The following is a 23549-nucleotide window of genomic DNA, read 5'->3' as shown; positions in this document are numbered from 1 at the left end:
ATATAGGTGGACTTCTCATTTGTAAATAGTATGGACTAGAAAGTAGTTTCCAATATTATCGCCACCCATGCTGTGGGGACAATAATCCTAAGAAATTACAAGTTTCAGAAGTTCAAACAGAATTTACGAGATAGCTTGGTCTTGTTATCAACACATGAGCATTGTTATGGGAGTGTGTTGTAGAAACGAGATTCTGTAATGCTAAATCTAATGGTCGTGCTTAGGCAACATTTGGCGGCCATGCCGTGCTGCGGTCTCTGGACTATTCGTCGGTGTTGTGACCAGTAAAAATGTTAAAATTTTAATGCGTATTGACCTCTGCTTGAGGGTACAAAATTTTAATTTTACAGTTGTGAGAATTTGAAAAGTTTTATGGTTTAATCTACTCAATTTCTTCACATAAGTTTATGACAAATAGTAAATATTCTGTTTTGCAGTGCAACCTAAATCGTCAAAAATGTCACTCAATCCTCTTTCTGCAATTCTTAAAGAAAACAAACTTGAGGGCCAAAATTACATAGAATGGAAACAAAATTTGGACATCGTTCTCACGGCTGATGAGTACAAGTTTGTGCTCACTACTCCTCGGCCCCCAGTGTCGGCAGCTAACGCCGCGCAGGCAGCGCGAGATGCCCATAGACGGTGGCACAAGGCGAATGAGATGGCTAAGTGTTATATGTTGGCCTCCATGTCAACAGTGCTTAGACATCAGCATGCCGCCATGGCAACTGCCACCGAGATTATGGAAAATCTCACGAATCTCTTTGGTACTCAGAATCGAATGGCTAAGTCTCAAGCCTTTCGGAGTATCATGTGCAAGTCTATGAAGGAAGGCTCGTCTGTGAGGGACCATGTCCTCGAGATGATGAGCCACCTCAATCAAATTGAGGTTTTGGGAGGCGTCATTGATGCCGAGTCCCACGTTACTATTATCCTTCAGAGTCTGCCCCCTAGCTTCCAGCAGTTCAAGATCAACTTTGAGATGAACAAAAGGAATTACACCATGGCTGAGTTGTTGACTGAACTTCAGTCGGCGGAAGATCTCATGAACCAAGCTAAGGCTGCGGTGGTTAGTTCGTCACATCGTTCCTCTGGCCCTAGGCCTGGCGCAGGAAAGAAGAAAGTGACAAACCAGGTCGCACCTAAAGATGCTAAGGGAAAGAAAAAGAGGAGGTCGGGAAAGAAGCAAACCGGAAAGTGTTTCAAGTGTGGAGAGAAGGGGCATTGGAAGCCAGATTGCCCTAAAAGGAGCAAGGCTACAGGTATGCACCAAGCTCTAGTTGTTGAGTCATGTTTGGCTTCGACTTCTTCTCATACTTGGGTTATTGACACTGGAGCTACTGATCATATTTGTTTTGATCCTGACTTAATGCAGGTGACAAGACAGCTATATGATGGAGAGATCGAAGTCCAGCTGGGCGACGCTACTAAAGTGGCGGCCGTTGCAGTGGGAGACGTTTATTTGCGTTTTAGTAGTGATAGATTTTTGATTATGAAGAATGTTTTGTTGATACCTTCTTTTAGAAGAAATTTAATTTCAGTTACTAAATTGGTTTTTGATGGATATTCGATTTCTTTTAATGACAGTTGTGTTATTAAGAAAGATGGTTCTTATATCTGTCGTGGTATCATGGAAAACAATCTGTACAAAATCATATCTATACAATTTAATAATCGCAAATTAGAACTCAATAATGCATCAAAAATTTCTAAGAAAAGAAAAGAACCTTCAAGCTCAATGAACGAAACGTACTTATGGCACCTTAGACTTGGTCATGCCAACCAAAGGAGGATTCAAACTCTCGTGGATCAAGACCTTCTTAAAGGGCTAGATACTGAATCATTTTCCACGTGTGAATCCTGTTTGGAAGGCAAGATGACTAAGAAACCTTTTAGGGTGAAAGGTAATAGGGCCAAGGAAGCACTGGAACTCGTTTATACTGATGTGTGTGGACCAATGTCAACCGAGGCAAGGGGCGGCTTTCGGTATTTCATCACTTTTATTGATGATTACTCGAAAGTTGGATATGTTTATTTGATGCGCTTTAAGTCTGAAGCTTTTGACAAGTTCAAGGAGTTTAAGGCTTATGCTGAGACGCATCATGGAAAACGTATCAAGAGCCTGCGATCTGATCGCGGAGGCGAGTACCTCAGTGCCGAGTTTTTGGACTACTTATCAGTAGAGGGAATTGAATCCCAAACGACTGCGCCGAGCACACCTCAGCAGAATGGCGTAGCTGAAAGAAGGAATAGGACCTTGTTAAACATGGTCCGATCGATGATGAGTTATGCACGACTGCCCATTTCGTTTTGCGGACATGCCTTGCTTTCCGCAAGTCATATCTTAGACAATTTACCGTCAAAATCTGTTCCTGCTACTCCATATGAGTTGTGGACTGGGCGTAAGCCCAATCTAGAACATCTCAAGATATGGGGGTGTCCAACTCATGTTTTGGAAAAGGATCCAACTAAGCTGGGCTCAAGGACAGAGGTATGTTTGTTTATAGGGTACCCCAAAGGTTCGAAAGCTTATGAATTCTATAGTCTCCGAGACAAGAAAGTCATTGTGAGTACTCACGCGACATTCTTAGAGGAAGACTTTGTTATGAATCATAAAACCAGCAGTGAGGTAGCTCTTGAAGAGCTTACTTCAGTCACAAGTTCCATTAACCAAGAACAAGTACCTATAGTACAACCAATTCCCGAACCTTCAACTTCTACACCTAATATTGTAGTGCCGCGCCGCAGTGGGAGGGTCTCTCATGAGCCCGAAAGGTACATTGGTTTGGAAGAATCTATGGATCACTCCTCGGACAGTAGTGTACCAGATCCCTGGAATTTTGCAGAGGCGGCGGATATCGATCATTGCGAATGGGTGAAAGCAATGGATTCGGAACTACAATCTATGATAGACAAAGACGTCTATGATTTGTCCGTCCTACCCGAAGGCTGTACCGCCATTGGGAGCAAGTGGATATACAAACGTAAACGTGGACCCGATGGACGAGATAAAGTCTTTAAGGCAAGACTAGTGGCTAACGGGTATACCCAAAAGGAAGGTGTTGACTACGACGAGACCTTCTCCCCAGTGGCCATGCTCAAATCGATCCGGATACTGTTGTCTATAGCAGCTTACATGGATTGGGATGTGTGGCAGATGGACGTTAAGACTGTGTTCTTGAACGGTAGTCTTGAGGAGACCATCTACATGGAACAACCCGAGGGTTATGCCGTCAAGGGCAAAGAGCACATGGTTTGGAAGCTTAAGAAGGCCATTTATGGCCTCAAGCAAGCATCTAGATCATGGAATCAGTGCTTCGATCAAACTATTCATAAGTTTGGATTCGAGAAATGCCCTAACGAAAGCTGCGTGTACAAGAAGGTAGAAAAAGGGAATGTGGTGTTCTTGGTTTTATATGTAGATGACATTCTTCTAATTGGAAACAATGAAAAGATGTTGTCACCAGTTCGAACTTGGTTGTCTAACCAGTTCGAGATGAAGGATATGGGAGATGCGGGTCACATCCTAGGTATCAAGGTCCTTAGGGATCGTGAGAAAAGGACGTTGTGCTTATCCCAAGAACCCTACATCGACACTGTACTTAGTCGTTTTAGCATGCAAGATGCCAATAAAGGTTTCTTACCTTTTAGACATGGCATCCATCTATCTCAAGAGATGTGTCCCAAGACAACATCTGAGATAGCAGAGATGAGAAGGATACCATACGCTTCGGCAGTTGGTAGTCTCATGTATGCTATGCTTTGTACAAGACCTGATATTTGCTTTGTTGTTGGCATGGTAGCAAGATATCAATCAAATCCTGGCCAAGGACATTGGACTGCAGTAAAGAACATACTCAAGTACCTTAAACGGACTAAGGACTATGTTCTAGTTTACAAAGCAGGTGAGCTGTGCCCTTTGGGATATACTGATTCAGACTTCCAAGCTGATCAGGACTCGAGGAAATCTACTTCTGGCTATGTGTTTACCTTAGGAGGTGGAGCCGTAATTTGGAAGAGTGTAAAGCAGAAATGCATTGCAGACTCTACCATGGAAGCCGAATATGTGGCCGCTTCGGAGGCTGCAAAGGAGGCTGTATGGCTCAAGAACTTTCTTATGGACTTAGGTGTGGTTACGAATCTGCCCAAGAGCATCATCATTTATTGTGACAATTCTGGTGCTGTGGCTAATTCGAAGGAACCAAGAGCTCACAAAGCGAGCAAACACATTGAGAGGAAGTATCATATCATCAGAGATATAGTGCAGAGAGGAGACATACAAGTGGTCAAGATTGCGTCAGAGAACAACCTGGCAGATCCTTTTACTAAGGCATTGGCGGTCAAACCGTTCGAGCGCCATGTAGAAGGAACGGGAGTTCGACTCGCTCGAGACCTCAACTGGCTTTCAGTATAAGTGGGAGAATTAGACGTAGTGCACATTTTATTTTGTATACTTGAAAGCTGTTTTGAGTATAAGTGGGAGATTGTTAGAGTTTGTATACTAGAAATCACCCTTCGAGTGATTGAATACTGTTAAAACTCTTATTTTATTTTCCAAATGAATAAACAGATTATTTTTGTCATAATGTTGTTATATTTTACATTTAATGGATGTTAATTGCATATTTAAATGTATAAGTAATTTAACAAAGTCTAAGTCTTTGTTTTAGTAGACCGGTTGTGGGCGTCGTCCACTTTAAGGTAACACGGTCAGTTCTAAACAAAGAAAAAGAATAATTTCACAACCTAGATAGGCTTAGACTACCTATCGTGAAAGGTTGCAATGTCAGTCCGATTATTTCTAAGCCTTACTGAAATAAGATGACGTTGGTGTGGTATAGCACTGAATGGATCTAACAGCGAGACAGTCTTTATGCTATCTACTGAAAGACGAGGTCTCGTAAATTATTTCTCAATCAATGTACGTTAGCATTGAGCATACGGTATTGATCATGCACTACTTTGACTTACCAAATGGTGCGGGTTTTTCGCAACCCAATAAGCCTGGTATATTGGGTAGTGGTGATTAGTATCTAGCGGTGCTAGGATTGCTATTATGTTGAATCGTGCGCGAGGTGAGTCTCGTTTGATAACATCCTCAAGAGAAGCTTGAAATAAGGTTTTATTATTCGGAACCTAGCTAGTTGGAGTTTAACTACTCTATGAATAATAAATAAGATTTTCTTGTTGAGTCCTCTCTTGGAATAAATAAGATATTAATTAATTAAGTCCATAGCAGACAATAATTAATTAATGGATGTTTTTATCTTAAGCGCGGGAAATAAATATAATTTATTGGAAACCCGAAGTACTTGTAATTTCGGATTTGGATGGGGAGTGCAGTACTACTTCTGTAGTGGCTGCTCGTAATATTCCAATTTTAAGCTTATATTAAATTGGGTTTAATTTAATTAGTAAAAAGCTAATTGGAGGAGCCCATATCCAAAGCCTTCCATAGATCCCTGTTTGGGCCCAATATGTGACTTATTATAAATAGGAGAATAAAGGAGACAGAAAATACACTAATTATTTTCTCAAAATTTTCGGCCCCTACTCCTAGTAGTAGTCGAAATTTTCTCTCCTCCGAGGGAAAGGATTTCTGTCTTCTCTATTTAAGTCCTAGTGCGCTGGTGAGATCAGCCCACCCTGATATCAGTTCACAGTCCGGGAACCAGTCAGAAGATTCGTGGTTTTGTACTGAAGATCTTCACGAGGAGAAGGCGCTAGCTATCTTCGATTCTTTGGAGAATCATCAAGGTATAATGGCTAAACCTTAGAATAGCATGTTTTAGGTTTATATTAATTTAAAGCATGTTATTATTTGAGTTATCAGCATGATACGTGAGATAATTACGCGAATAGAATTTGTCTAAATAATCCGCTAAATAGATCTGATTATTATGTAATTGATTTATGCATGCGCTTCCGCTGCCAACCCCTTCATTTATGACTTAGGAGACGAGAATTAATTGAGGAATGAAATTATGACCGAGTCGAGTTTAGGGTTGCATTGGAAGTTTGAAAAGTCAAATTTGTTGATTATATGACGTGGCATGCGAATATTTGAATTTAAGGAATTATGTGATGAATTATGTGTTTATTATGGGTGAGTGAGATTATTAGGATATTTTGCCATAACCTTATTTTCTTGAATTTTCGAAAACCCCTCATTTTATTGGAGAAAAATCCTTTTTTTCGGGATTTAATTTAATTCTTGGGATATTTATCCAAATTAAATCCAAGACCCAATTATTCCCTATTTTAATGAGAAAAATCGGCCCCCACTTGTTCTAGGTGATTTTCGAAAATCACCTATACTTGGGAAGGAAAGAATTATTTTATTTTTAATTGATCCCTTATTGATTTCCTTCCATACCTCAAATTAAATATTCTAGCAAATCTTACCATACCTCAAGGAGATCTTGCCATATCTTATTTTAGTGAATAGTAAAAATCCATTCCTTATTTAATACCTATAGTACACGCCTATTTTCCTTTCCCAATGGGAGGATTTTTATGTTATTTTTCTCCGTGATATTCTTTTCTACTCCGTAAAATATACAAAACAAAATCTTGGCTAATTAAAAGCCACCATTTTCGAAAATTTCATGCTTGAGCCCTAGAGCTTATTTTTGTTAATTTCTTCTTCCCTACTCCACAATATTTTTTTATTTAATTGTGGAGAATAAAAATCTTTCCAAATATTCTACTTAATTACCTAAAGATTTTATTGAACCCTATAAATAAGAGCAAAACCTAACCCTAACCCTCATTATTTTCGCCCCACACCCATTATACACGCCCCCTCCCTCTTTTTCCCTCACTCTCAAGTTTCTTCTACTTTTCTCCAATAATCCTTCATCCTTTGAGAAGAATTAGAGTTTGAGCCTCAAGATTTTTGAAGAACCAAGTCTCTACTTTGTTTCTACTGTTCGTTTTTCTCCAAAAAGGTACTCCCATATTAATTCTTCTTCATCTAACCGATTAATCGATATTCTTGAACCCTCATGCATCTTGATCGAGTGAAAGTGGGATAAAGGGGATATGGAATATATGTGTGCATGTGAGTGTGCGTCGTGTGTGTGTGCGCGTTGCGTGTGTGTGTTGTGTGTATGTTGGGAAAATACTCTTGTGTGACATATGTTGATGATAGATCTAGAATTAAGATGCAAATGAAATTTAATGATGAATATGACTTGATCTTGATTGGTGATATTAAGATAAACCGATGGGAAAAGGGAAAACGTGAGGCATGCATGATTTAGGAATTTATGTTAGGACTAATACATGGTATGTACATGTGTGGTAAAAAGGTGAAACCTCGGTTGCGAAGCAGGATAACAAAGGGAAAGAACATACTTGAAATCTAAGCATTCGAGGTGGGCTTTACTCTTAAACTCTCTTATTTCTTGCAAAAATATTGATTGGTGTTATAAGGGTGGTTTGAAACGTTATGCCATGCCTGTGATTGTTTTGATGATATTGTGTGCCTGATGCCTAGTTTGTGAGTACGCTCCATTAGGCTACAGTGACTATGGATATGTATAAACGAATTCGGGTCTGAGTACGGGCTGCAAACCCTACCAGGCTGTGTACACGGTGGGATCGGGAGCCGTCCTTGTTAGTCGGCCGGTCTCGTGGGCGAAAAGTGTGGCCACACTTTCGTCGCACCATGGAAAGATTGTGATTGTGATTGTGATAATGGATGAGAAATGTGGGGGAGTTGTTTGACTGGCTAGTCTAAGAAATTATTTTTGTGATACTCGTGATATTCTTTTATAACTGCTTAAAACTCGAGTTCACTATGGTAAGGGTGGCATAACTTATTAAATAAAATGTTTTGGCAACGAGTTCACTGGGTATTTCAAAATACTCAACCCCGCATGTGTTTTCCTTATGTGCAGGTTGAATGGCGACGAGCGTTGACGGGTGTTGAGCAAACTTAATTAATAAGATGGATATTTTTGAACCTCGAGTGTAGTCGTGTCTTCATACATGGCTTCACTTCCTCTTGGATGCTTCCGCTAAATTTCGAAACTCATTATTACCACTTAGTCATTTTGAACTTATTTTTCCCCTTGGCTTAGACGATTGAGACATGTCGTGGATTTTGTTGAGCTTATGTCAAACCCTTGTTTTTGGATCGTAGTTTATGCTATCTTTTCTCCTTTGACTTTTTTTGTTAAACCCTTGACTATGATCGTCATTTACGATTATCTGATCTTCATTGATTTTTCTTGATTTAACTATTGTCTTATTGCCTCAATAGCTTGTTAAATGCCTAGGTCAAATCTCTTTAAATGAAACCCTAGCCTTGCTCTCGTTGTATTTATGTTGTCTAGGTAGCGACCGCCGAATTTATTATACCCAAGGAGGGCGGGTCGTTACAAATTATGTGTGGAATATGAGACGGAAGAAAGTGTACAGAGGGAGAAGGATTGGAGGATATAGATTATGAATTAGGTTATGGGGTATTTATAGGCTAGAAAAAATGTTTAAGCATGCTAAAAGATTTGGGCAATAATTTCTTCCTTCCTTGAATTTCCGCCTAATTTCCGTCAGCTTTGACTGCATTGCGCAATGTTCGTAGAATAGTCATAACTTTCTCCACATAACTCCGATTGAGACTTGCAAGGTATCCACGCGAAGCTCTTTCGAAGACAAAGAGAATGGTATGTATTAATCACTGATTGGTATCAACACTGCCTGGAATCTCAGCTTGAACTGAGGCTGCTGCACCTTGGACTTTTTGGACCATTTTCTGTCTTTTTCTATCATTTCTCAACAAACACGTCAAAATACCAACATGTATAACATATGCAATTTAAGACGAGTATAATATGCATGATTGATATATAAAACGAGTAAATTTTAGCCTTAAAAACATGCAAAATCCGGGTTTGTCAACAGACCCAGTTGCCAGCTGATCATATTGTCCAAAATGAGACTTTCTTAGTTTTGTTACCTGTGAAGTCCGATATCTTTTCAAATATATAAAGACCCCTAGAGCTCTGGGGCACCTCCCACCATTCCACACAAGTTATAACTCAAATTATGAGCCACCAATACATGGATACACCAACAAGGAGATCTGATCAGATCGATCAAGTAAAGTAAGACTGATTTAAGGAAGACAGAATACGACATATTTTTCGACGAGGATTTATCTAGTTTGATAGTGTATAAGTAGTTAAACTCTTAGAATTCTGGGATTTGAAAGTAGTTGACTCTAATATTTTTTTAATTATATATCCAACATCCAAAACTTTTGTTTCTTTAATAATTCTTGTTCTTTAATGTTTTTTATTATCTGCTCAGTAATTGAATGATTCACCGTGTTTATGCAAAGCTCGAGGGATGAGCATTAAGACATAGCATCGAAATTATTATCACCAAATCCACAATAACTAAGGATGTCTGAATCTAAATGTGATGACAGTAGATCGTAAGAACTATTAGGAGTTGCACACTAATTGGTTTAGAATTGGACTTGGTTTATAGTAATTTACTATTTAAATACTTTGAGAGGTGGATTAAAAGTATATTTGTGATCATCTTGGGGGTATTATATTGCTAACTATTTAAATTGCTAACTCTGCTAACTCATCAATATAGTGTATTAAAAATATCAACACGTTGACATCAAAATGTCAACACATAATATCAACACATTATATTGAAGTTCAACAAAATTATGTGTTGACATTTTAATGGCATCGTGTTGACATTTTTAATACACTATGTTGATGAGTTAGCAAGTGAGCAACTTAAGAAAGTTAGCAATTGATCACATTGAATTACGGAAGAGTCAAAAAAATTAATGCCCTAGAATTCCCTTATTTGATTGATTCAACACCACTTTCCATCTGTTATCCTTAATTGGTTAATTTTTTTTTATTAGTTATCCCACATCAATAATATTTAGTATTTCATAATTATATCTTTTACTAAATGCCCTTATTTTTTTTGGGACGGAGTAATGTGTATTAGAGAAATAAATGAATAAGGACGATTTTTATTTAATCAATCTACCTATTGAAGGGCTCAATTACATTTTAATATGTGGTTCACAAAATACTAATTTTATCGATTTACATACGCACACTCCTAAATCGACCAAGCGCATAGAACCATCAACTGTTAGAATCAATATGGACCTCTATCCACTCAATTGGTATGAAACATTGAAACAAATCCATACAAATGTTCTTAAACATAATTATTGAGAACCATTGGAATCAAACATGACAGATTTTTTATCCATCTTTATCGCTCATTCCATTAAAGTTTTGCTATTTATATATGGCGATGTATAAACAACTAGTTCAATCTTTCTGTTTTATTCTCTTACTATATTAAGGGGGCATTACTTCCACTTTATATACACACATAAATATATAAGCAATGAAATATATACATATATGTTAAACATACACAAGGATTTCAAATGAATTCAAAGTTAGTTTTATTTATTGTTGTTGGCTGGATTTTTCCAGTCCTTAACGCTAATACAGAAGAATGGGATGAGGTATGGACGAAACAGAGAGATGAGGCGCGGAACCGTACTCTTGAGGCTTACCACCCACATCCCGAAATGATAGTCAATCATTTAAATGCCCACGTCAACAGGTCCATTTTTTCTTACATCGTGCTTCCTAATTGTGCATGTAAAAAACTATGTAAATTTATGGGAATGATAGACACGAACATTTGACTAAAGACGTTTGGTTATGTCTCCTTACGAACATTTTAGGTCATTCATTAGCATTGGCTCCATATATATGCATTCGACTTGATATTAAGTAATCTCGCAGAGTATTGAAAGAAATAGAAGTAGATGACGAAAAAAATCTATGGTCAAATGGCACGAGAAGACATCTAATGCAGAGCAAAGGTCCATGTACGGCGACAAACCCAATCGACAAATGTTGGAGATGTCAAGCCAATTGGGCAGACAACCGAATGAAGTTGGCCGACTGTGTGTTGGGGTTCGGGATAAAGACGACCGGGGGAAAGGGTGGTAAGATTCATGTGGTTACCGACCCTTCTGACGATGACGTACAAAATCCTAAAGCAGGAACCCTACGGCACGCTGTGATCCAGAAAGAGCCATTGTGGATCATATTTGATAAAAACATGGTAATCAAGTTGACACAAGACTTGATGATGCAGGGTGACAAGACGATCGACGGACGTGGGTTTAAAATTGAGATTACGCAAGGCGCCGGATTAAGAATACAAAATATGAAGAATGTGATCATCCATGGAATCACGATTCGTAACATCGTGAGGACATCAGGTGGACTTATTAGGGACTCAGTTGACCATGTTGGGATGCACTCTCAGAGTGAAGGTGATGGAATAACCATCTTTGGATCACAAAATATTTGGATTGATCATGTCACTATGGCCAAATGCATCGATGGGATGATTGATGCAACCCAAGGTTCCAATGCAATCACCATCTCCAACAGTCACCTCACCGATCACGATAAGGTGCTTTTAATTACATGCTATATATGATTTTTATTCAGATAGTCGTATGTATTGATAAGATGGGGTGGTGTTGTGTAGACAATCCTTTTTGGTTCAGACGATGATTTCAAAGATGATGTGAAAATGCAAGCCACAGTGGCGTTCAACCATTTTGGGGAAGGATTAGTGCAGAGACTGCCGAGGTGTAGATTTGGTTATTTCCATGTTGTTAACAACGATTACACACGTTGGTTAATGTATGCCATTGGTGGGAGCAGCAATCCCACCATTATTAGCCAAGGCAACAGATACCTTGCTGGGGACGCCAAAGAGGTGCAACACCGTACATATATTGATACAAATTTGTGTTTCATGCTAATGTTTTTGGTGTGCGAAATGAAATGCAGGTGACCAAAAGGGAGGCCGAAGAATCGGAATGGAAGAACTGGACATGGGTATCGGAGGGGGACGTATTCTTGGGAGGCGCAGTTTTTGTTCCATCGGGAGATCAGGGTTGGGCAAAGAAGCATCCTGAGGTGTATGACAAGGTTGCAGCAGCGCCCGGTGCTAATGTGGAAGAATTAACTAAATTTGCAGGGGTACTGGAATGCGAAGTAAATAAACCATGTTAGGAAATTGAGGGACATAGACTTTTACTTTATTCCGCAAGTGAGCAGATAATCTCTCCGTATAATTATTTAGGTTATTTTATGATTTATTGTTTAGTTGTTATGGTTTGATTTAGTTTCCAATAGTGGTTAAAATTTGATTTGTTTTTCTGGTTTATATGAGATCTTTTTTACCACACATATTATAATTAAGAATAAATAATTAAATAAAATATTTATCATTCTCTCTACGGGTTCTTCCTTAAACCTATTTATTTCTCCCAGAAAACAATACGCCAGATGCCATTCACGCCAGATTGGTATACCATATTACAGAAATATAAAAACAAATCCATATAATTATTCGTGAACATAACTATTTGATGACACTATGTTAATATCGCAAACAAGGTAAACCTAAGAGTGAGGGCATTTTAAGGGTCTAATTGTGCTTTTATGAATTGCTCCCTCCTTCCACCAATAAAAGAACCATTTTGTCATTTTGAATTGTCCACGATTTATAAAATCATTTACTTTATTCTACTTTTAGTATGCGGACCTCGTATTCCACTAATTTTTTACACTCACAATTCAATATAAAACTAATATTAAAAATTACTCTCACATTCTACTCACTTTCTCTCTTTACTTTTCTTCACAGTCAAACAATTTCTTAAAATTCGTGTCGAGTAGTCAAAATGGCTCTTTTAATAGTGAACGGAGGAAGTAGTAACTAAGATTGACAACCTTAAGGCTAGTTTATAATTGATAGGATTGATAATCCTATCGCGGAGATTGGAGCACCGATTTGTGGAAGTACGTGATGAAAAATAGAAAAATAAACCTAGCAGCAACTAGGTCATGCTTTGGGGTTTCGAGAACTGAATTTTATTTCATATTTTCTCGATGTTTTTGACCTCTAATGGATCCTAGTATTTATAGGATCCGGACCCTGCTTGATTCGACTATAAAAAGATTTATACAAATCCTATTCTAAAACAACGTTCAATCAAAAAGGAAAACATATCTAACGTAAAAGATAATCATAAAGATTTTTTATGAGGCTCGTTTCATGCATGGTTTTATAGGTGTTTATACATTAATCGGGTTGATAATGTGGGAAAAAGTGGTGAATTTAAGTATGCAGGAGCTAAAAAGTGTTGAAGCGGCAGAATACCGGAATAACTTGATCAACTCGGAAAAGGAGCAAAAAATGGCCAAATCTGAGGACAAATTAATCAGTTGGAAACAAGTTGATCAAGAGGAGAGTTGAGCTGATCAAGCCACCACATGAAGACACAAGCTGATCAAGAGGAGAGTTGAGCTGATCAGACCACCACATGAAGACACAAGCTGATCAAGAGGAGAACTGAGTTGATCAGGCTACCACATGAAGACACAAGCTGATCAAGAGGACGAGCTGAGCTGATTAGGCCACCACATGAAGACATGAGCTGATCAAGTTGATCAAGAGGAATTCACACATGAAGACGTATCTGCCGAATCATCCTAAATTACTGTAAGGGTAAAATGGTCAACTCAGATGAAAAGTTGCCTTAGGGTTGAAGATTGAAGTCGCTCTATGAATAGAAGTTTTCCACAATAAAGTAGGGCGCGGAACGCTACGGTAGTTTAGGTAGAGAGCTTTCTTAGCTTAGTTTAGTTTAGATATGACTTTCTTAGCTTAGCTTCGTAATTCCGGCGGAGGAATTGACGACTCCGATGCCGGGATTACATTTTATTTTCATGTATTCAAGACTCTAGTGTAGATTTACATGGTGTTGGTCGTTTCAACGGTGAAATTGACGCCACCAGCTTAGAAGATCCTTCACCTCCTCGCTTTGTAGTTAGATTTAATGGGTTCGACGAAGGAATTGATGACTCCGGCGTTGGGCCTCGCTTATTTCAAATTAATTGAAGCTTTGGTTATTTCATTTCATGTTTACATTTAATTTTATATTTTCAATGTTTTAGTGTAAAATTGTAGTGTGATGGTCGCTGCGACGGTGGAATTGACGCCTCCATTTTAGCAGCTCCTTCACCACCTTGCTTTCTACTTAGATTTAAATGGTTTCGGCAAAGGAATTGACGACTCCGATGTTGGATCCTTGTTTTCTTTAATGCTTTTGAGATGTTGTAGTTAGATCCCGAGTTTCATCAGAGGAATTGACGACTCCGCCGTTGGATCTCGATTTATTTCCAGTTTTTATAAAGCTTTAGTTTAATTTTACGTTTTCAATGCTTTAGTGCATGTTTACAGTGTGATGGTTGATTCGATGATGGAATTGACGCTTCCATCTTAGAAGCTCCTTCATACCATGCTTTCTAGTTAGATTTAATGGCTTCGGCAGAGGAATTGACGACTCCGATGTTGGATCCTTGCTTTTTTTACCGCTTTGATTTACTTTCATGTTGATGATTTATTCACTCGTGTTTTCTTGGATGCTTTTCGCAATTGGTAGTTTAGATGTTTAGTTTAGCTTAGCTTAGCTCTGTAGCCTCGGCGGAGGAATTGACAACTCCGACGTCGGGGTTAAATTTCATTTCATGCTCGCTTAGTTAGATTAGTTTAAGCTCTCAAACCATGTTCAAAACTCAAGTTTTCCACACTAGTAATTAGGTCCATCTCAAGTGCTCAGGCGTGGTGGCTAACACCAATCCCGTGTCATAGAAACAATCTCGAGTATGTCCATGGTCTTTGTGGTTTGACCCTCTCTTGCCACTCATACTTAGTAATATTTGTTGCAAAAGTGAGAAACTATAAATCTTGTTGAAAGGAGGGACACGTGCCCACGACACACGTGCAAAACCCACTCCCTTTAATTTTCTACTTAAAACTATAATCTTTGTATCTTGCTCGACAAATCTTCTTCCTCTTGGACCGAGCGGAGGCCCGATCGCTTGGGCTTGGTCGCGTGGCTCAATTGTCTCGGCTGCTGGGCTGCTCTTCTCGGTTGTTATTCGTGTCTCGCGTGATGCCGATGTTGGAGGCGTATCCGAGTCCCTATCAATAATCCACCATGTTTGGTCAGCAACAGTAATTAGGGGACTCACCCTGGTAACCCTGAAATCATTGTTTAGATATCATAATTGTGTTTTAAATAAACTGAAGTAGTGAAATCCTATCCGTGGAAATCCTTTTGTCTCATCTGTTTTCTCAATCTCCTTTGAATTGTCTTGTTCTTTTAATTGCTTTTCTTAGTTTTTTTGTGTTTTCAAATCAAACCCGTTTTTCCAAATAGTATTTGAACTAAGTACTTGATAGCCAGTTTGTGAAACTATTTCTAGTGTTGTGTTTGACATCCAGTATTAACCTTGAAATCTACTATCTCTATATTGTATACTTGTTAGTTTTAATGTTTACAAAAAGTATTTAAAAGAGGACTATTAGTGTCGCAATTTATGGCCACTATTTTGAAATTCATAATAATAGACGTATGTTTATAAAATGAGTTAATTTATAGTTCTAAAAAAATACTGGCAATGAAGTCCGTATCTACATGAAGTCCGTATCTACACACAATACAAATCAAACCAAGGAAAAATAATAAGGAACACATAGATTTTGATTTCAAATTCGATGGCTGCCCTGTTTCGCAACATTTCCATATTGAACCACTACAATGCTATCGATACCGCGTATTGTTGACAACATGCGGGCCATGATATGGGGCTGATATTGCCTGAAATGGGGCTTTCTTAGTTTTGTTACCTTTGAAGTCAGATATCTTTCCAAATATAAAAAGCACCATTCCACACAAGTCATAACTCATGTTATGAGCCACCAATACATGGATACACCATCAAGAATATTTGAGATCGAAAGCAACGTAAGTATACGATTTAAGGAAGACATACTACGACATGTTTTTCCAGGAGGATTTATCTAGTTTGTTTTATTTCAACATTATTTTTTATTTAGTATACTTGTGTATGAGTAGCTAAACATTATTCTAGAGTTTGAAAGTAGTTGACTAATATTTTTCTAACAAGCATCACCACTCTGGTCTTATAATTTTCATAATAAAATATCTAAACATTATTCTAGAGTTTGAAAGTAGTTGACTCTAATATTTTTCTAACAAGTATCACCACTCTGGTCATATAATTTTCATAATAAAATAACAATATCATTACGTAAACTTTAATAATAAAAATTGTATAATAATTTTGTTGGAATAATTGAGTGAACAATTATATAAAGCTCTCTATGATGATTAACCAAGAACGACAGAGAAGGAGCATAAATAATAAAGCGGAAGCGTACCTTGATCCATAACGAATTGAAAGGCGGAATTGCTTTGCAGCGGCTATGGATCTTCCAAACGATCAGAGACATTCTTTGTAATAGTCTGCCGAGAGAATACAGAGATATCGAATGTTCTTCTGACGTCTGGGGACCATAACCCTAGCTTATATTTATATTAAATATAAACCCCTTTATTTTCTATTCGGTCCCTCGTCAAATAGAAAATCCCATATGGTATCTACACTTATTTCCATAACAAAATAAATACACTTTAGCCTAAACTTTAATCTTTATTAGATCACTTTAATTGGGCAACTGAAAGATAGCCATACACATTAAATTAGTCATGTGGAAGCCCAAATTTCTAACAATCTCCCACTTGGGCAACACATGACACCAAATAAATGTGTACAAACCGAATGAGCGCTCAAAAGTGCTATCACATAGTGTATTTCCGAACAATCTTATTATCAACCATATCGATATAGGACTAAAGGGGCAGTCACCATATTTTTTCATGATTAAACCCATCAGTAATCACATATGCAAATATAATCAACAACAAATCAATTATGGAGTGTAGCATGGAAATTTCATGCAAGGTGATCATACATGCTTATTTCCAACTAGTCCTCCCAAATCCTTAATGAGATCAAACCAAAACCAAATCACAAAAGTAATGGACAAAACAGAATACTTTATTTCTGCAGAGAATAACATGAGTTTATAACTTCATGTTCAAAACACAATATAGAGCAATAACAAATACTACTCCCACTGAAACGGAAGTACCCTTAAACAACATAACACCCATTTGGGCTACATGCCCATGAAAGACCTTGGGTGATAGTCCCTTAATGAGCGGATTTGTCATCATCAAATCCGTTCCCTTATGCTCTATATGTATTTTTCCATTACGAATTCTTTATTTAACAACCAAGAAACTTATGACATAGCAGAGCTCTTGTTGTTTAGAATATAATACTGCAGAGTTATTGTCACAACATAACTTAAGCGGTCTTTCAATACCTTACAGTATACAGCCTTGTAACAAAATTTCACAGTCATATTCAATAACTAGATGCCCCAAAACAAGTTACGAATTTTGTTGTCATGGCAGAAGTAGTTACAAGTGTTTGCTCAACACTTCTCCACGAAATGGTTCCACAGCCAACAGACACACGTAACTTAAAATGGATCCTTTACTGGATTGACCTCTAACAAAATCAGAATCAAAATGCCTAAAGACCTCTCTAAATGATCTGATTTATAGTATGCGAGCATGTAATTCTTAGTTCTCTATAAATATCTCATAACCTGCTTTGCTGCTTCCTAATGATCCATATCAGGTTATTGAGATATATCTGCCCAACATATAAAAAATTAAAACCAAATTGGGTCTAATACACACTTGAACACACATTAGGCTCCCAATAGCCGAAGCATATGGAACCTTCTGCATTTTCTAAATCTCAAGAATTATCTTAGGGCACTGAATGGGACTACCTTTGCCTCGCTTAGTCATAGGGGTATTTCTTTACTTGCAATTATGCATCTCAAATACTTTAGGCACCTTTTCACATCCCTTCTGTGACAATCGAAAATTATTTCTTTCGATTCCAAATACAAAAGAGGGTTCCCAAAGACCTTTCATCTCAAATTTCTTTGAGAGAAAATTCTTGGTGTTAGTGCAACCTATCCTTATCATTAATCACAATATGTCATTGACATATAATACCAAGAAGATGCATTTGCTCCCAATGAACTTGTGATACACACAACCATCAATAGCATTCTTTCTGAATCCAAATGAAAGAACTGTTTCATAAAATTTTGGGTACTATTGACGAGAGTCTTAATTGAGGTTGTTGAGATTGACTTTAAATGTGGTTTTTAATCTGCTTCTTCAATAATGATAGTAATTGATACCTAAACATTGTCAGAAGCAGTGGTAGGTGCCGATACAGACACCTCCTCAGAATTATGCCACTTATAAATTCTTCCTCCCAAACTTAACATCCTCAAGGAATACTATATTTCTCGTCCCAAAAAATTAGTTCTTTTTATGGGATCATAAAATTTAAAAGCCCCTAAATTTTTCTGGATGACCAAGTGAGAATATATGCTACAGTCTTTAATGTCTCTCCCTAAAGCGAATGCAACAAGGAAGAATGATAGATCACACTCCTTCACATATCTTTAAGAGTTTTATTTCGTCTTTTAGCTACACCACATGCTAGACGATCCCAGCATGGTGTACTAAAGGACGATCTCACACTCTTCCAAATAGAGGACAAAAGGTCTTTGACATTTTTCACCTAAGTACTCATTTCTGTCGTAGTATTCGCCACCACGTCCAGATTTGACTTTCTTAATGCCTTTGTTGAGTTGAAGCTCAACATCAGCTCTGAATATTTTGAACTTGTCTAGAACCTCAGACTTTTGATGGATTAAATGTAGGTACCCATAATGAGAACAATCGTCTATGATTGATATAAAATATTGTTGAAAACTCCAAGAAACCGAAGGGAATGAACTACAAATTTCTGTATATATCAATTCTAAATGTATAGCTTTATTGGTACCTTTTCTTATGTTTGGTCTGCTTTCCATCGATGCATTGAACACACAAATCAAGTTCTGAAAAGATAAGTGTATTCAATATAAAATCTGACACAAGTCTTACAATCCTTTATTTTTGAAATATGACCTAAACACTTGTGTCATAAATTACCAAATTTTCATTACTTAATTTTCACTTAATTCCTTTGATTCAACATGTAAAGCTTCTGAATATGAAGTAACATAATTAAGCATGTAAAGATTGTCATGTCATATGCACTTAAGCAAACAGTGCCCAAATACTGGAATTATTTGAAGGAAGAAACTTAATATTTCTGAATGAACAAGAGAAACCAAATTTGTCCTGAGAAGAAATAGAAACCAAATTCTGTCTAAAGACAGTACAATAAAGTATCCTTCAAAACCATAACAATTTCAGTCTTTAATAACAATCTACAATGTCCAATAGTCTCTTCTTCCACCGATTTGTCATATCCCACATAGATGTATCTTTCAACATCAATTGACTTTCGACAGCTTAGACAGCCTTGCACTGATAACCTTATGTGAGCAGTAGCACCGGATTCTACCCACTAAATATCATTAGGGACTAAATTCAAATTAACTTCAAAATAGACCAAACAAGAATTGTAACTTCCTTTGTACGCCATGCGTGATATACGTCACAATTCTCCTTTTTATATCCATGTCTACCACAAAAGAAACAACTATCATTATCCTTATGTTGTTTCTTTTGTGATAAACCCTTATCCATAGTAGCATTCTCAATACACGATCTCTTAATGCCCTTTACTTTATTTCTTGAGATACTCACCGGATGTGCTACACCAAATGCACAAACAAGTCTTTAGAACTCAAGCTCAAGTGAAGCAACGTGGGACATTTTCAAAATGTGCTCCCTTATGTTGCTCTTGCCCTTATATACTTTATTGAGATCAAGCACGCTTATCTCAACCTTGTCGTTTTTCACAAAACGTTCCTTAATTTTGGCAAGGTATTCACTGGCCTTAGTAATATACTCAGATGCAGTGCCTCGAAAGGATTCTGGGATGCTAAACCCAATGATCAATAGACTTACACGATTCGAGTATTCCTATTTCTCGTAGTTTCTCCTTTGATAAGAAGTACTACCGTCCGTAGGAGAAGTATGTGTTAGGTTTGGTATACTGAAAAGCATGTTTCGAGCAAGTTTCGCTCGAATAGAATCTTGCTTTTATACGTAAAACTCTATAATCCATTTTTAACCCGATTCAGTATTATTCGAGCAGTTTCGCACGAATAGAATCAGTATATTATTACATTGTGTTTGCTTGTGCATTTATAAGATGTTTTATAAACATTTAAATGTATAAGAAGCAAACAAATTCTATGTCTTTTGCTTAGTAGACTGGTTGTGGGCGTCGTCCACTTTAAGGTAACACAGTCGGTTCTATGCAATGCTTTGCAAAAGAAAAAGAAGAATTTCACAACCCAGATAGGCTTAGACTACCTATCGCGAAAGGTTGCAATGTCAGTCCGATTATTTCTGAACCTTACTGAAATAAGATGACGTTGGTGTGGTATAGCACTGAATGGATCTAACAGCAAGATGTGTCTTTATGCTATCTACTGAAAGACTAGGTCTTGATAAATAACTATTTCTTAATCTACATACGTTAGCATTGAGCATACGGTATTGATTATGCACTACTTTGACTTATCAAATGGTGCGGGTTTTTCGCAACCCAATAATCCTGATATATTGGGTAGTGGTGATTAATATCTAGCGGTGCTAGGATTGCTATTATGTTGAATCGTGCGCGAGGTGAGTCTCGTTTGATAATGTCCTCAAGAGGAGCTTGAACAAGGTTTTATTATTCGGAAACTGGCCAGTTGGAGTTTTATTACTCTATGAATAATAAATAAGTGTTTCTTGCTAAGTCCACTCTTGGAATTAATAAGATGTTAATTAATTAAGTCCATAGCAGACATTAATTAATTAATGGACATTTATATCTTAAGCGTGGGAAATAAATAATATAAATAATGGAAACCCGGATTACTTGTAATTTCAGATTTGGATGGGGAGTGCAATATTACTTCTGTAGTGGCTGCTCGTAATATTCCAATTAAAAGCTTATATTAAATTGGGGTTCAATTTAATTAGTAAAAAGCTAATTGGAGGAGCCCATATCCAACACCTTTTATAGATCCCTGACTGGGCCCAATATGAACTTAATATAAATAGGAGAATAAAGGAAAGACAGAAACACAATTATTAGTAGAGGAAATATTCGCCCCCCTCTCTAATTAGTAGAGGAGTTCAAAAATTCTTCAGCTCTTCTCCATGAGGAATTTTATGTCTTCCTTATTCGAGTTCTAGTATTTTGATAAGATCAGCCCACCCTGATATCGAGATACAGTTCAGGAACCAGTCAGAAGATCTGTGGTCTAGTATTGAAGATCATCACGTGGAGAAGGCGCGAGCAATCGACGATTCTTTGGAGAATCAAATCGATAACTCTAAACCGTAGAAATCATGTTTAGGATTTATATTTTCTAAGCATGAATTATTTGCGTTCTAGCATGCAATTATCTGTTTAACATGTGAATTGCATAATCGGTAAACTAGATCCGTATCTGATTTATTTGTTTTGTACATGTCTTCCGCTGTGCAAGGGGCTCCAAACCCCAGCAAGTGGTATCAAAGTCAATTTTTGGCTCTGATTATGTGGATTAATTTCATGTTATGTGAATTGCTTGAATGCATGTTAATTAAAAGAAATCAGGTGTGTGTGCGTCTGTTTCGAGAATGCACAATAAACAAGAAATCTTATGTTTCCAAAGAATACACGACAAACAACAAGAAAGTCTTCCATGTTTTCCCAAGAACTTGCAATAATCCAGTTTTGCATCTTCTATATCTGAAATTAAAATCAGCATAGAAAAATTAAAATTTAGTTTCATTATCGAAACCATCTAAACCTGAAACTGTAAAGTTTTATTCTCAAAATAATTTTCCAAAATAGTTTTAACCAATTCTAAACAACAAAGAATTTATAAGCAAAAACAAATTCAGCATTTAAATATTACTGTTGACACTCTTGATTATATTCGGGGCTTATGCAGTTTTAAAAAACCTACTAATTCACACAATCAAGGTTTAGATGAAAATTAAAAAATTAAGGAATTTTTAACAAGAATGAAATCCCTAACGAATTACTGTTTTAAGAATTTTTTTAGCATGTTTAAGAAATTCTTGAGAAATTTCACCCAATTTATATGTAGTGCAGATTCAGATATTTAAACATCTAATTCCCAATTTATACTCCAATACATTTTTTAATCTTCCTCTTCTATCTTCCCATGCTTTGTAGAACCAGGTGTAGCTTTGCAGAGATGTCCACGCGTGGGAACCGGCTTCTCTCTTTTGAGGTCTTCTCTCTCCGACCTTCGAAATTCTTCTATGATTTTTCTCTTTATGCCATTTATTTCTTCGAATCTCCCGTTCTGATGTTTTCTCTTTGTTGTAACCGAGAGGAGGGTTCTCTCCTTTTAAATTTTCTTTTCTCTACATTTAGGTTTTGTTTTATAGGGATATATTCAGATTAATGTGTATAAAATCGTTAAAAAGGAAAACTAATATCCCTTGATTAGGTGTGATCTAATGGTTAATATAAGATCCACTTGGAATTAATTAAAATGATTAAAAATTCAAAAAGGGCATGGATGGTAGAGACAAAAAACGTCAAGTGAGCTTAGCCCATGATTCACGCTCCCATGATTTGGTGGTTATATTTCATTGATTTATTTTCCTTTCTTAATGTAGAATATATTAGTTGATTAATTTAATTTTTTTTGCAGCATCTTTTTATCAACCAATACATTAATTCCTTATGATGGCTATGTTTAAAAATGACGACGTGCATTATTATACTGTTTTCGTACATTATCTTATATAATTTCTGTTTGTATTATTTGGATTTGGTTTCATACGGAACTTGATATACGAATATGATTTTGAAATGTACGAAAAACTTAGTTTAATGTACAAAAGATTAATTTTGATGTCTTGTAGCACGTTGCATCCATACCCTTTGGGTTTAGCAATCCATCGGGCTAGGTTGTAGTACCGGCCGACTAACGAAAACTTCACCAAGAACAAAGAGATAACTATTTTCCCTTAGGGTTTAGCAATCCATTTGGCTAGGGCATATTACCAATACTTTCCTATCATTTCTGTTTGTATAATTTGGGTTTTTGGTTTAACACGAATCATGATGTATGAATATGGCTTCGTAATGTACGAACGACTTAGTTTAATGTACAAAAGGTTTAGTTTAATGTCTTACAGCACGTTGCATCCATACCCTTTGGGTTTAACAATCCATCGGGCAAGGTTGTAGTACCGGCTGACTAACGAAAACTTCACCAAGAGCAGAGAGATAACTCTTTTCTTTTAGGGTTTAGCAATCCATTTAGCTAGGGCATTTTACCAACACTTTCCTATAATTTTTGTTTGTATCCTTTGGGTTTTTGGTTTCACATGGATCATGATGTACGAATATGGCTTCGTAATGTACGAACGACTTAGTTTAATGTACAAAAGGTTTAGTTTAATGTCTTGTAGCACGTTGCATCCATACCCTTTCGGT

The 23549-nt window shown here is 37.1% G+C and overlaps 1 protein-coding gene across 1 annotated transcript; it reads left to right on the top strand.

The window, feature by feature from the left end:
• The first annotated feature begins 10425 nt into the window (after positions 1-10425).
• On the top strand, positions 10426-12328 carry LOC125196674 (putative pectate lyase P59). Its single transcript, XM_048095281.2, has 4 exons — positions 10426-10629; positions 10815-11496; positions 11575-11808; positions 11883-12328. The coding sequence occupies exons 1-4, from the start codon at positions 10448-10450 to the stop codon at positions 12105-12107; spliced, it is 1323 nt and encodes a 440-aa protein (XP_047951238.1). The 5' UTR covers positions 10426-10447; the 3' UTR covers positions 12108-12328.
• The last annotated feature ends 11221 nt before the right edge of the window (positions 12329-23549 follow it).

The sequence above is a fragment of the Salvia hispanica genome, chromosome 4, assembly GCF_029641045.1.
Source record: "Salvia hispanica isolate PSC_SH4W2 chromosome 4, Shi_PSC_v1, whole genome shotgun sequence".
In the NCBI taxonomy this organism is placed as follows: Eukaryota; Viridiplantae; Streptophyta; class Magnoliopsida; order Lamiales; family Lamiaceae; genus Salvia; species Salvia hispanica.
This window is presented reverse-complemented; position numbering and strand designations above follow the sequence as displayed.

Bases quoted from the DNA above. Each gene is read 5' to 3' on its own strand.
- LOC125196674 (XM_048095281.2), top strand. From the start codon at position 10,448: ATGAATTCAAAGTTAGTTTTATTTATTGTTGTTGGCTGGATTTTTCCA. The intron at 10,630-10,814 runs GTCCATTTTTTC...GTAATCTCGCAG, and splicing joins TTAAATGCCCACGTCAACAG to AGTATTGAAAGAAATAGAAG. The intron at 11,809-11,882 runs GTGCAACACCGT...AATGAAATGCAG, and splicing joins TTGCTGGGGACGCCAAAGAG to GTGACCAAAAGGGAGGCCGA.